At 46.8% G+C, this 14,175-nt stretch overlaps 1 protein-coding gene across 1 annotated transcript in view; it reads right to left on the reverse strand.

Moving 5' to 3' along the window:
- Window positions 1-7,766: 7,766 nt before the first annotated feature.
- The window catches only part of LOC133142498 (endoplasmic reticulum mannosyl-oligosaccharide 1,2-alpha-mannosidase-like), a 24,165-nt gene continuing 17,756 nt past the window's right edge, over window positions 7,767-14,175 (reverse strand). The window contains 4 exon segments of the mRNA XM_061263753.1: window positions 7,767-12,144; window positions 12,980-13,017; window positions 13,020-13,110; window positions 13,502-13,696. Coding sequence (XP_061119737.1) covers window positions 11,938-12,144; window positions 12,980-13,017; window positions 13,020-13,110; window positions 13,502-13,696 — 531 coding nt within the window. The 3' untranslated portion in view covers window positions 7,767-11,937.

Below are 14,175 nucleotides of genomic sequence, written 5' to 3' on the forward strand. Positions count from 1 at the left end.
GCCTCTGACATTTCTCCCACCTCGTAATTACAGCTCAGCCCACGGACGTTCGCCAGCCGGGCGCCGGATTGGCTGGATCCTGGATCGGCTTTCGCTCGCTCACGCCAGCTCACAGCCTCGTCTTCACCTCCGCTCAACCCCCATGAATTCATAAAACAAGACAACCACTGAAAAAATTCATTGAGGAGCACACAAATCGGGAGTTTTCGTAATCGAGCGGGGAGTATTAACACGACGGCAGCCTTATCTAGTAAATGTATGTGCGCATACAACGAAACCGCATTGAGTAAGTGCTCATTTATCGGCGGTAGACTCAACCGCCACTGCTTCTGTGGCACTTTGCAGATTGTATGACAGTGTGAGGCACTTGCAAGCAAATAACGCGGAGAAACGTGTTCCGGAGTCACACCGAATACCATTAGCATCCCAGACGCTAAGTCGCAGAAATTCCAGCAGGGTAAATGCAGGCATGCTAGAAATATTTGAGAGACACTGTTGGTTAGAGAGCAGTGACCTTGACACAGGAATTCAGATAACAGGAAGTCTAGGAGTGAGGGGGGTCAGACAGGGTGAGAAACTGAGCAGGATACCAAACAAGCTCAGCGCTGCTTCGAACTTGACATTATATACGATTCCTTAATCCATTTTTTGGCCCAGGGCTTCGAAGAGCATGCCAGCACCCAAAGATAGCTCCAGCATCGCCCTCCCTTCCCCCCAGCCCCGCCCCACCCCATGCCCCACCCCCACCTACCTCCCTGTAACCAATAGTATAAATTAGAAATGTGCCAGCGACCACTGTCTCTGGGAGCATAGGTGTTTAACATTGGACTTGGACATTAGACAGCTCTCCACCCTTCCCACAATGCCTTGCTCACAGATATAATCAGTAGGCTTCACACGTAGCGGCTAGAAGGATGGCTGTGAAAGGCGACACACCAGTAAAAGAGGAGGGTGAGCAGAGGAGAGATGGGGATGATTCCTTGCCCTCTGTGCCTCTCTGGAAGGTCATCAAAGCAGCTCTTTGAAAACCAGTTCAATCAATTAAATCCCCACCGTGGTGGTACCAGCGATGACCCGTGTGGCCCATGCACACTTTCATGGAGGCAGGGATCCAGTCCATGGGGAATTCACCGCCATATGCCCCCAGGGCAGCGGATCAAACCGGCAACACAACCGCTCTTACCCCCTTAACCCAAAAACTGCCCCATGGGATTTTACCCCACCCCAATTGCAACCGTTCTCCCTGTCGTTTCTCCCAGTGCATCCTTGCAGAAGAGAACGCATGCTCAATGGATCTCTCCTGGTTAAATAAAGGATTTTTTTTTTTAATGCTCAAGAGCGCCCCCTCTGGCCGAGGCAGTGGCCGCATCCTGAAGCAGCAGCAGCGGTGACCTTGGGCACTCTGCGGTACGTAAACTCAGAGTACTAATCTCTCTAAGAGCACAGACTCTTTTTAACATCGTAGCCGAAGGGAGAGAGAGTTCCGCAACATTCTTAATTGCATATGACAGGTGAAATGGTGCCGTGTGTGTGTGTGTGTCGGATGGGATTTAAAGGACTTAAAATATCGGCGTGGAACCGGTTGCTATATATAACATTTTTTCCTATAAAAGTGCTTGATTCTTTGCTTATCCTGGATATGCGCTTTGACATGGGTGGAATTGCATCACACGAACGTAATGACAGGAAGGAGATAACTTCCAGGAAGGCGTGCATTAAAATGCTAATTTGTGCTTCAACTGACAGTTTATGCAGTTTGGTACACGGCTATAGGAAAGATGACACAATTGAGATCAAGTCGGGTTAAACGTTCAGACTGCAGCACTGTGTGGAATCCAGACTGTACTGCGGCTGACTGAGGTCTGTAGGGTAATGCACGGTTCTGTAGGGTAGCGTAATGCACGGTGGGCTCGAATGTGACCCAGGAACGGGCCGGTTTCAATCGGCTGGTGCCTAATCGCCCACCTGAGACCCCCACTGGACGATCGGGCATCCGCGAGTCTGCCTGTTGAGCTGCACGTGAAGAGTCTTCCTCTGACTCGTGTCTGTGTGAGAGGGGCCAACTTTGCAGACTCCAGTGTAATGAGAGGAGGCAGCCTAGAAAAAAGTGGAAAAGTACCAAAAAAATTGAAAAGAAAACTTGCTTGTGCCTTTGGATTCAATTTCCAGGCTTCTATAGGGGCCATTGCAGTGCTTAATTGATTATTGGAACAGCCCCCCCCCCCCCCTCCCCCCATAATCACTATGCTTCACTACACTAAGGCGGGATACAGAGACCGGTTCAGTAAAAATGAATGTACAGTATGTACCCATTACAAAACAAAACAAGAGACTGTAGGAAACAATCCCCCCATAACCACCCCTGAACAGGGGGCAAGGCCTTGGTGAAGACCGCAGAACAAAGGTGCTACGGCACGTACAGGGGGCGAGAGACAAAACAATTAAGACTGATCCGCAATGACAGATAACTTCGCTGTCTTCGCCGACGGCGTTCTGACAGACGTGCCCCCCCCCCCCCCCGCGTTCAGTTTGACTCTGTGCTGAAATTACAGAGGCTGATTGGTTCCCACCTTCCCCCATCTCCCGGTAGCTTCTCCAAATGAGCTCCCGGATCACTTTCACGGATCATCTAGTCGGAAGCAAGAATTAAGCTTTCGGCTCTGCGGCCTCCAGAGGTGGCACGGGAGAGCACCGGTGGTTCTACCTTTTCCAGAAGCTTCCCTGACACTCCTACACGCGTCTTCAGAGACGACTCGCACTCCGCTCAATTACAAACACTCTACAGATCGAGCCTCAGGGAATTAATTTGACCCTGGCGTGTTTTTTTGTTTTTTTGCCTGAATCACTGATCCTCTAGCAGTGGTTCAGCACAGGCACATGAGTGCGGATTTATTCTACAATGCAGAGGCTGATTCTGGAACAGTGCCCAGGAAATGGCATTAAACAAGCAGCATATGTAGATTGAGCCTTGAGCCCGTTTCTACTGCCCCCTGGTGTCCGTGTTCAGGACAGACATCAGGCCCAGAAGAGTGATGAACAAGATTTGATTTGATTTGTAGATCTGAAAGAAAAAAAACAGAAAACAAATATGGGCTGGAAGATGAAAAGGAAAACACAGGTAATTTAAGAGCACTAAATCTTCTCTCAAAATCACTTAATTGTACCATCATTTCCCAGTTGTTGTGTCCCTCACCCCTCTCACCCCAAACCCCACCAGGTCTTCATCAGATCACATCTGCATTTATGTTCAATTAAGATGGGATTGAGCACGCATTTCCGAAAAACAAGAAAAACTTCTTGTCCTCCTTTTCAAAACTGTATTCTGGTGCACTTTCGAGCGTTACTGCTCACAAATAATTTGCGTTCAGCGAACGGCTGCCAGATTGTGCTGCAGGTTGTGGTGTGCACAACCTGCCTAACGCTATCTCTCCGCTGACAGATCACCACGGCTGCAGGTGTGGCCCGGGGGGGAGGGGGGGTGAAGGGGGAGGGGGTGAAGGGGGCAAAGGGAGATAGATGGAACTGGAGAAGGTGAAGATGTTCTGCAGAACAGAGATGGGGTACACCAGAGCCAGCCAGCCTGTCACTACCCCCCTTATCTTCCTCTCCACAGGCCGGACCTATCCACACGCTTATTTACATCAGGGAAAATAACATCCTCATCTCTCTCTCTCTCTTTCCCTCTCTCTCTCTTTGAAACAGGCACGGGTACAGACAAGCAATAAAGAAATATACGTCCAAGAAAAGAGTGTGTAGCTTAATAATGCTAGCTTGATTTAATTGACATCATAAACAAAGGGTGATAAAATTGTGATTACGGGACCCTGCCAGATGCTGGTTCAGCTGCTAGCATTTCTCTGAATAGCATATTTCACAAAACAATTATGACAATGTGCATACCCCAGCCTTATAATGCCACTACTGCTGTCAATCTTCAAAATAGGTGAGAGGCAGGGTCACTTTATCTTAAAATCTAGGGGTTGTCTTTTTTAAACTAGGATATACTGGATTCACATTATTTGCGAAGCAATTATTTCCTTGTACAATACCGTACTGTAACATACAGTATGCGTCTCCTCTTCCTGAGTTTCAAACTCCACCCTGACTGGATTTCTCTTTAAGTGTTTTTTTATGATTTTATGTCCAATCTCTCCTTCTGGTTTTTATTGAAACACTTAGTCCAATCACCTTCTGGGTGCGCTTTAGCTAATAAACCACTATGACAGAACCGGTGGCTGCTTTGCCTCTCGGCCTTGTTTCCATCACCCCACCACGGCCCTCCCTCCTGCTTGACCGCTGACTCTACACCACCGCAGTGTTCCAAAGGGCAATGCAGTGACATTTAACACACCTCTCTAGCAGAGAGGGCAGGGCAGAGTGGAAGGTTATCTTCTTTCCTTTCCTTTTTTCCTTGGACCCTGCTGTCTTCATGAGGTAACTGTGTGTGTTTGTGTCTGTGGGTGTGTCTCTGTGTCTGTCTGTGTGTGTCTGTGTGTGTTTGTGTCTGTGGGCGAGTGTCTGTGAGTGAGCGTGTCTGTCTGTGTGTGTATGTGTGTATTTGTGTCTGTGGGTGAGTGTCTGTGTCTGTCTGTGTGTGTTTGTGTCTGTGGGCGAGTGTCTGTGTGTGCGTGTGTCTGTCTGTGTGTGTCTCTGTACAGACAGGGGTTTAAGTGAGCTGGGTAGACAGTAGCTCATTGCAGGTCAGCCTGTTGAGCTGCACATGAAATGTCTTACTCCAACTCACGTCTGCATGAACCTGACTATTTAACGGCCTAAATTTGGAGACAAAAATAATGGATAATGATAATGGAGGAATAACCACTATAGCCATCTATAGTGCAAGATGAAGATAAAGCAAGATGAATGTGGAAACATTCAGCCACACGGTAAACAAAATAAATTTTCCCGAAATGACATGCATTAAAAAACTGCTCTTCAACTTACATTTGTTTCTTGTTGAAACGGTGGTAAAATATTCCTTAAGAAAGCAGCAATAAATATGCCTAAACCAACTCAATTCTAAACAGGACTGGTTTCAAGTCAGAGAGTTACAGCCGTTGTGTTTGTTATGAGAGGTTTATTGGGGATATTTATGGGTGAGGGGAAAGCCTTTCTTAAGCGCTGCAGTGTGAGGCTCAGAGAGGCCTCTACCTGTGACTGAGCCCTGGGCGAAGCCACGGAGACCATGCTGCACACCTGTCACAGCTGACAGCTCGACCAGGTAATCCCACAGCAGGCTGACAGACAGGCAGGCAGACAGGCATCAGGTCTGAGAACATCAGAACTAAAGATGGAGGTGACAGCTGAAAGCAACATGCTCGCACGTACATGCACACACACGCACGGACACACACATCCTCGCATTCGCACAGACACATACATACATATACGCACATACATACACATATACGCACATATATGGACACGCGTGTGCGCACGCACACACACACACACACACACACACACATACATACATGCACATAAGCACACACATGCACATCTATGCACACGCGCACACACACACACACACACAATCACAGACCACTGGAACGCCCTCCCTACCCACAGAGAAATGCAGACACAAAGAGACACACAAACATACAATCACAGACAAAGCACAAAGACCTATACCTATGCAGACACACACGCATGCACGCACGCACACATGCACACACGCACGCACGCACACACACACATAACACAAAAACACACCAATACAAATGCAGACAGGCACACACGTGTAACACACACTCGTACACAAGAAGCAGCCAGTGAAGCAGACACTACTGGTGTATGAACAACAGCCAGAATACAGCATTGTAATTTAAAAAGAAAATCCATTTTCCCTGACTTGTGACACGTGTGGCGTGTCACTTCCTGAATGAGCAGGAGGCAGAAAAACAGAGTGTTTACACCGCAGGGTATGGGTGCAGCAGGGTGCCAAAAGATCCCACCATGAACTGCTCTTTCCTAATGACATCTCATCTCCCTCTCCCACTAGAGGCCCAGAGGGTCAGGCTAACACCTCCATCTGCCTTCCCGCAGCCAGACCTGAACCGATTCAGTCCAACCCAATAACGGGCTGTGTCGGTCACCATGAACCCACAACCTGAACCAGGCGAGGATGGGCCTTCCCTGTTGATCCTGCTTCCCGCCAAGGTTCCTTCCTATAAACCACACGGTTCTTCCTTGCCACCGTTACACCTAACTTGTCTTTTGTAGTTTAGGCAGTGGCATGCTGTGAACAGTACTGTGACCAATACTTTGTAAAAATATGCTCCATAAATGAATGTGTTTTGGATTTGATTTTACTCGGAATATTTTTCCATTACATAAAACGAAAAGCACTTTTGCCCTTCGCCTCCTTTAGAGAAACACATTTCCCTGCGTAAAAGCATTCTCTGAAAGGACTGCGCTGTAGGCGCTTGTAATTTAATTGATAATTCACGTGGAACAGTCTGCAGAGCCTTCCGAGATTCTGGAATTACAGTGTAGGAGCTCACAGGTGGCGGACCGGGTTTACGCAGAGAGCCCCTCCCCTCCCCTCCCCCTCCCCCTCCCCCCCCTCCAGGACCAGATGGCACCCTGCACATGGCGCTCTGGAGAGCCATTGAAACACTCAACCCTTTGGAAACACACACACTCGTAAACACCTAACTCATGGGGACACATAACTTATGGGGACTCATCCGGCGAAGGCAGGTGGATGCATCCAATGGCCCAGGACCTAATCAACACGAGGAGTTACAGTGTATGTCAGCTACGCTAAAGGAAGGTGTATAATTGGCTGCAGCGTCTCCTAAGGAGGGAAGATTTGGGAAATATGGTAACCGCCCCCAAACCCCCCGTAACATCTCACAAGAGGGGCTCAACAGGCTGGCAGCAGTCTGCCTCTGCTAGCTGCAGTTAAAAATACTTAATTTTTCATTATTGCTCATGGAAGGAGGATAAGCAAAGTAAAAATGTCATTGTATGGTGTAACCGTTGTGTTTTACTGTGTATATGACAATAAATCACAAGCTTGATCTTGACCTAGTTACATTTTCCCCAGTGGTGTGTTTCCTGCGTGGCTGTTACATTTTCCCCCATGGCATGTTTCCTGTGCGGCTGTGCGTTACATTTTCCCCCATGGCATATTTCCTGTGCGGCTGTGCGTTACATTTTCCCCTGTGGCGTGTCCAATCACCTTCAGGTCCTTTAAAATATACATTAAATATATATAATTAATAAAAGATCACCAATATGGGCCTTTAGACATTAAGCTGCTATGTGGCATGTTTCATTATTTTGTACATGGATTGTCAAAATAAACTAGGCGCAGTTGAAATAACATCTTATATAGGTGCATAGGAGAAATGAACAGGACAATATAGCTGTAGAAATCTGGAGGCAAGACCTGTCATTTCCTGTAATTGAAGCACATTACAGCTCACAACAAGCAGCGTCTCAATTCCACAGACTATGCAGCGCAGTGCGACAGCACAGCAAAATAACATCTACTGCCAGCCCTGGTACACTAATGAACGAATACGGCAGGTGTTATGACACGCTTATGACAGTGTGACAGCGTAGAGGTAAAGTCGTACCGGAGAAACAATAGCTAAAATGGAAAAAAAGGTCAAGAAACTCCCAACCACTGAGGAAAAAAAAAACCTTAATTATAGTGCAATCTTTCAGTCAGGCTACGCATGATGCTGGTCTGTGAATGCTGAAATGCTGCTGTTAAAGAGATTTTTGTAGAAATGTCAAACAAAATAAGATGAGACTTTTTAATTTCCAAGTTTTATTGCCGACCAAATGACGTTAACAAAACCCTCCGTACAGGGCTCGGTACAACAGGTTTAAAAAAAATAAAATGATAAAAAGCCAGGTTGAGGCTGGTGGCCATGTCGGTTAGTGCAGAACTTACAGAAAGCTGAAAGTGGAGCAGCTATGGGATGGTAGATGACATTCTGTAGGGCGTCTCACACAAACCGGATACAGGGAACAGCCTCAGGTCCGAAAGACATTTTTGGGTAGTGAACTCAGCCCTTATTAGACTGGCAGCCACTGAGCAAACATAGATTAAAAGTTTTTCCAACAACTCTTTCTACAGTGTCTGATTCTTATGGCTGAGGTTTTAGATCAGTGTTTCTCAACTCTAGTTCTCCAGACCCACTCGCCAGAAGGTTTTTGTTGTAACCAGGAACTTGCACACCTGATTTAAGTAATCAAGGGCATTTCTGGTGGGCATTTCTCCTCCATCAGGAGTTGAGAAACACTGTGTTAGAGGACAACCTGTATTGGTGTGCTAGAAGATATTGTTTTGGGTTGAAATTCTACACATGTTACATTCAATATCCATGTCCATGTTTGGTCAGAGCATTAATGCACATAGAAAACAAGTCACCTTTTACCCTTTCTCCCTGATTAGAATATCTACTATGGTACAATTTCATATTCTTTAAAAATTTCATTCTTTCTTTTTATGTACAGCAACCTACAAACCATTTTCATCTGAAATCATCTTGCATGGCAATGATCCAATGTTATAAATAACCCACACTTTCCTCTCTCCTGCGTAAATCATAAATTACACCAATTACCAGGAAAAAAAGGTACTTATCAGTCTGCATTGGCATGATAGACTTTAAATGCAGGTTAGGCAAAGCAGAACTCATGAGAAAAACAGACACATCGTATTTGCTATTAAAACATTTTTTTTTTTTACTGGAAAGGCACCAGAAAGATGGCAAAGTTTCCCACACATCCCCGAAATGGAAGCAGAAAACTTGGATGTGAGGAGCAAAAAACACAGCCAACACAGCCAAGGAGGTCTGGGGTAATGCCAGAGGTAGCTCGGCCCCCAGTGGTGAGGTCACAAGCCTCCGTGCCTTTCTCAATATCGGTTCTCCTCTGTTCTCCTTGGGAACTTGTGTGACGTAATATTTAATGGCCCAAGTTCTGTCACAAAAGCAAGAAAGCTAGGAACGAGGACGGTTAAAGCTCACGAAAGTGATCTTGACACTCCCCAGATATGGAGGATACACACACAGCGTTTATTTTGGCTTCATTAGATATCTGTATAAGTTAGTGCACAGTCGAACGTAGGTTACAGAAATGAGCGGGCATGTGGAGACAGGCTGCTCTTGCCTGTGTTGGAGTGGTAGCGTAACCTCACAAGCACACACCGCATCTCAAACACATAGAGCGTTCTCTGTCCTTGCGTTCTTGGAAGTGCACGCTCCCAAGGAAAAATTACCTCTCACTCTGACTGAACTCACAGAGATGAACTACACTAGAGGTCCACTTTCACTCTGACTTAACTCACAGAGATGAACTACACTAGAGGTCCACTCTCACACTGACTGAACTCACAGACATGAACTACACTAGAGGTCCACTTTGGAGCCACTGTTAGTGAGGGCGCAACCCTACGGATGGAATGATGGGGTGTGGGTGGGGAGAGGAGGGCGAGCTGAACAAATAGCGTAGAGTCGACATGCCCATCATCTCCAATGAAGGCAAGGAACCCCACCAAAGGGCACACTGAGGACAGACAGACAGACAGACAGACAGACAGACAGAGAGACAGAGAGACAGAGAGACAGACAGACAGCAACGGAAGCAGCTCACTCAAACATTGGTAGTCCCAACGGGCAGTCTACTCCTTGAATACATGATGCTTAAATTACAAAATAAAAACAAAAACAACATCGACTGAAAGACACACAGTACAGTCTGCTCATTAGCAGTCAATTAAAATATAACTACTTCAGCAAAAAAAAAAAAAAAATTGTATCTTCAGACAATGTTCCTCGCATTCTTAAAATGAAACGGGGGAAATTATTTTATTATTTTAAATGGACACTGGAATTTCTAATGATTGGGATAGCATTTTAATAAATAACTCTTACTTTAAATAAACTGCAAGCATTTCACTGAAACAATCTCTGAGATGGGAGAAGCTACATTACCCAAGAGGCGAGTCAACTGTCAGTCAGGTGCACCTCTTGTTCTGTTGGATACCCTACTAAATTAAACACTATAAACTCACTGGCAAGACAACCACGACACATGACCTCCCATGTGTGCAAGAATTCAACCATCCACGTTCAATTAAAATTGCATTAAAAAAACAAAAACAATGGCTACTTGAGATTTAGACTAACATTTCTGTTGCTAAACAAATACACTGTAGGACTGTATTCCAAAACAGTAAATGAAGAAATATGGGCAAACAAATAATTATATTAAAATTTGAAGTGTTTTAAGTAATTATTTACAGGAATGATCATAGTCCACAATGTTCCTTGGTCTGTTGGCAGCAATAGTCAAGAATAGTTTAAAAGTCTAGTTGGTCATAGTTCCTCAAAAATGCCCAAGTAGTGTAGCTCAATTATAACGAGATCTAAAATAGGGGCCACACCCCTGTCCTACTGGTGATCATGAACACATACACGTGCACACACACACACACAAACACCACACACAAACATAGACACACACAAATTAAATGACAATATTGCATCAGGTGCAGAAAAGAAAACAGTGCAAGATGCTGCGGCCCCAATTGGTGAATCTGCAATCCAGCGTTCTGCTTTTCTCCGCTGTAGAGTGGCTATGACTCTGAAGAGAGAGGTCCGCTGTGTGACCCCAGTCTGCTCAGATAAGCCTCAGACCTATTGCCTATACATAACAGAGTAACTCAACAAGAGACCACACAGTGGATCAAGACTAGTCTCTTCGCTCAATTTCCCATGATGTGCCACACTACAGTAGAGGACAACCAATGCTGGGTCATCACAAAAGTGCTTATTAAAAAAATGAAAAAGACATATTGTGCAAAAATGAGGAAAAAGAGATATTCAATAGGGGCACAATTAGTACAGACTAACCGCGACCCTCTAAAAAACAAAATGAAAAAATAACCAAGAATGACAAAATAAGTAGATGCCATCATGTTGTCTAGCTACAGCATGGTCCGCAATACAGAGATGACAGAAGATACAATTCATTATACTGTCAGTGTCTCATCACTCTGGCCATGAAAATGGCCACAAATATTAAATAAGACTGCGGCTTCTATTCCAATTTTAAGTCACAATTACACAGGACAAAAAAAAAAAAAAAACATGAAAATAAAATGCTTCATTTACCAAGTGCTTGGATTTCTCCCGTGGAAACATTTCACAGTGCACAGCCAGAAAGCTCCGCGCTCTCCCGCTTACTGCAGGCTGCGCGGGGGCAGGTGCAACTAGGCCAGGCCGAACGGGAGCGAGACACACGCGCTCCTGGTGCACTCACAGACCCGTGAACCTGGGTAACACAACAGCCAATGGGGTCGAGCTATGAAAATGGACGGCAAGAGAGCTGCTTTTCGGTTGGCTTGTGGCAGTGATTCCCTGGTGTCCCTGGCATCCGCCCAACAACCGGGTAAGGAAGTGCTCGAGTTCAGACCCCGCTGAGATTTTCACCATACACGACAGAGGGCAGGACCCTTCTATAGCTGAGGAGGGGAGGAGTCGGGAAATAGGCCAGTGAATGTGAACCACTTTACCGAATCCACCAATGCGACGGACGGGATGCAAAATCTGAATTCTCCCTGGCCCAACGGAGACGGACATCAACGACACATGAAAAGCAACAGCTTGATAGATTCTCAAGCGAACTGCATCGAGTTGTGAAATCTTCATTTCCCACAGAGCAGAACAAGGCTTCTTAACCAGGGCCAGGAAAGTGGCCAAGTGGAGGTGGGGGGTAGGTAAAAAGGTACTGAAAGAAGTAAAAAGAGAAAGTTCAGTCCTACATCTACCACGTTCTCCGCCAGCTTTCCACCCTGTAAAGCCCAAAGGCTCCTCCCTCCGTGAAGCCCTGATGGCCCCTCACCCAGGGAAGCCCTGAGGGTTTGTGCGTACGCGTACGTGTCACTTCCTGTGGGAGCAGACGAGCTTCCTGTCACTGGTCGGAGGGCCAGATGGGGAAGGGGTGCGCCTCCGTGTTGAAGATGTACTTGTCCAGGCTGACCAGCTCGGGGTCGTCGGAGAACAGCAGGTAGAAGTACTTGAGCGTCTCGCCCAGGAAGAAGCTCTCCATCTTGTCCCTGGGGCTGGGGCTGGCGGGGTCCCGAACGTTGCTGATGGAGGTGTACCCACCCGAGGCCACCTGGGGAACGGGGCGGGACAGCAACCGTTTAAATCCCATTTCAAATTCACGTCTAGCCGTTCGACAGATACCGAAACAGCTGGCGTTTTACACACAATCAATTCAAACAGCTGGACGTTAAATGAATCAACCCTGGTTTAGTATTCTGCTCAACCGTAGAGCCACACTCGGGGACTGAACCTGTAACCTCTCAGTTACGAGCACAGCTCCATAACTGTCACCGTTATATTTTATCACACTGGGTCCGACCGTCATTTACAGAAACCTGGCTAAGCCGTATCCATCAAACAGAGCTGAACAGACTCAGTGGAGTTTCTACAGTCACCCTCCAGAGATGACCAAAGGTCTATTTTCATTTCTTTTTTCTCCCTCAAAAGTCTTTTCAAGTGAATGATAAACCACCAAAGACAGTGATTATGTTATTTAATAATCCCTGGGTATGACCGGATTGTGAAATTTCATGCGCGGAATTATCTTCATACTCTCTGGGTGAAACCTGCACATTTCACATCTCATAATACATACAGCTACTCAGTGCTATTTGCAAGTGAGGAAATGCTACAGCAGAGGATCACAGGGATATTAATATTGAGGGACAAAGGGAGGGTGAGACAAAGAGCAAATGAGTGAGTGACAGTGAGAGATATAGCAAAACAGATAGAGGAGGAGACATGGAGAGAGACAGAGATACAGACAGAAACTGAGAGAACTACAGGCAGAGAGACACAGATACAGATAGAAACTGAGAGAACTACAGGCAGAGAGACAGAGATATAGATAGAAACTGAGACAACTCCAGGCAGAGAGACAGAGATACACACGAGCGTGCTCTCACCCTGGTGTACTTGTTGAAGCTCTGGAAGATGTCCCATCCCAGTCCTGGTACTTTCGGTCCTGAGTGAACCTGTACAGGTAGAACAGGCTCTCCACCGTCTCAGGCCTCAGGAGGTTGTGCCTGTCTGCGGGCTGAGAAAGAGGGGGGGGTCAGGGTTAGACCTGGACAGAACTGGCTCAGAAATGTTGCTAGTTTTAGCACGGCACTCTGATCGGAAGCTCGTAAAAAAATAAAATAAAGCGGACGGTGTGCCTAATACAGCAGCAGTGACACGCTTTCATCCCGTCCGACAGGAACCCTCCCATCCCTGGGAGAGAGTCATTATAGCGGCACCTTGCATGATAGCTTTTAGCACAGGTGTGGTAAGGATTCCATACCAGACCACGGGGCCCATCCATACACAAGAACAGACGCAGCATACGCCATACGCAGCAGAGCAAAAAAAGGTCACACGCTCCAAGTACGTTTGGCTCTCTGCTCTTTTCAGAAACGGGCCGTGGTATTCTGCCGTCAGTCGCCCACCTTGACCTCCACGTCGCGGCCGCTGCGGGGCTGCATGTTGAACTGCACGATCTCGGGGCTCAGGCCCGTCTCCATCTGCGCGTACATCTGGTAGCAGGTCTCCATCAGCTGCTTGGCCAGCTCCATGTGGTCCTCTGGCAGGCCGTTATGGGCCCCCAGTGCCAGGGTGCCTGGCAGGAAGCACACCAAGTGGTCCTGAGAGGGGGAGTAAGGTCAGTCTTTACTGCTGAACGCTAGAGTACTACTGTTACACCAAGTGGTCCTGGAGAGTGGGAGTAAGGTCAGTCTTTACTGCTGAACGCTAGAGTACTACTGTTACACCAAGTGGTCCTGGAGAGGGGGAGTAAGGTCAGTCTTTACTGCTGAACGCTAGAGTACTACTGTTACACCAAGTGGTCCTGGAGAGTGGGAGTAAGGTCAGTCTTTACTGCTGAAAGCTAGAGTACTACTGTAACACCAAGTGGTCCTGGAGAGTGGGAGTAAGGTCAGTCTTTACTGCTGAACGCTAGAGTACTACTGTAACACCAAGTGGTCCTGGAGAGTGGGAGTAAGGTCAGTCTTTACTGCTGAAAGCTAGAGTACTACTGTAACACCAAGTGGTCCTGGAGAGTGGGAGTAAGGTCAGTCTTTACTGCTGAAAGCTAGAGTACTACTGAACACCAAGTGGTCCTGGA

The sequence above is a fragment of the Conger conger genome, chromosome 12 (genome assembly GCF_963514075.1).
Source record: "Conger conger chromosome 12, fConCon1.1, whole genome shotgun sequence".
NCBI lineage: Eukaryota > Metazoa > Chordata > Actinopteri > Anguilliformes > Congridae > Conger > Conger conger.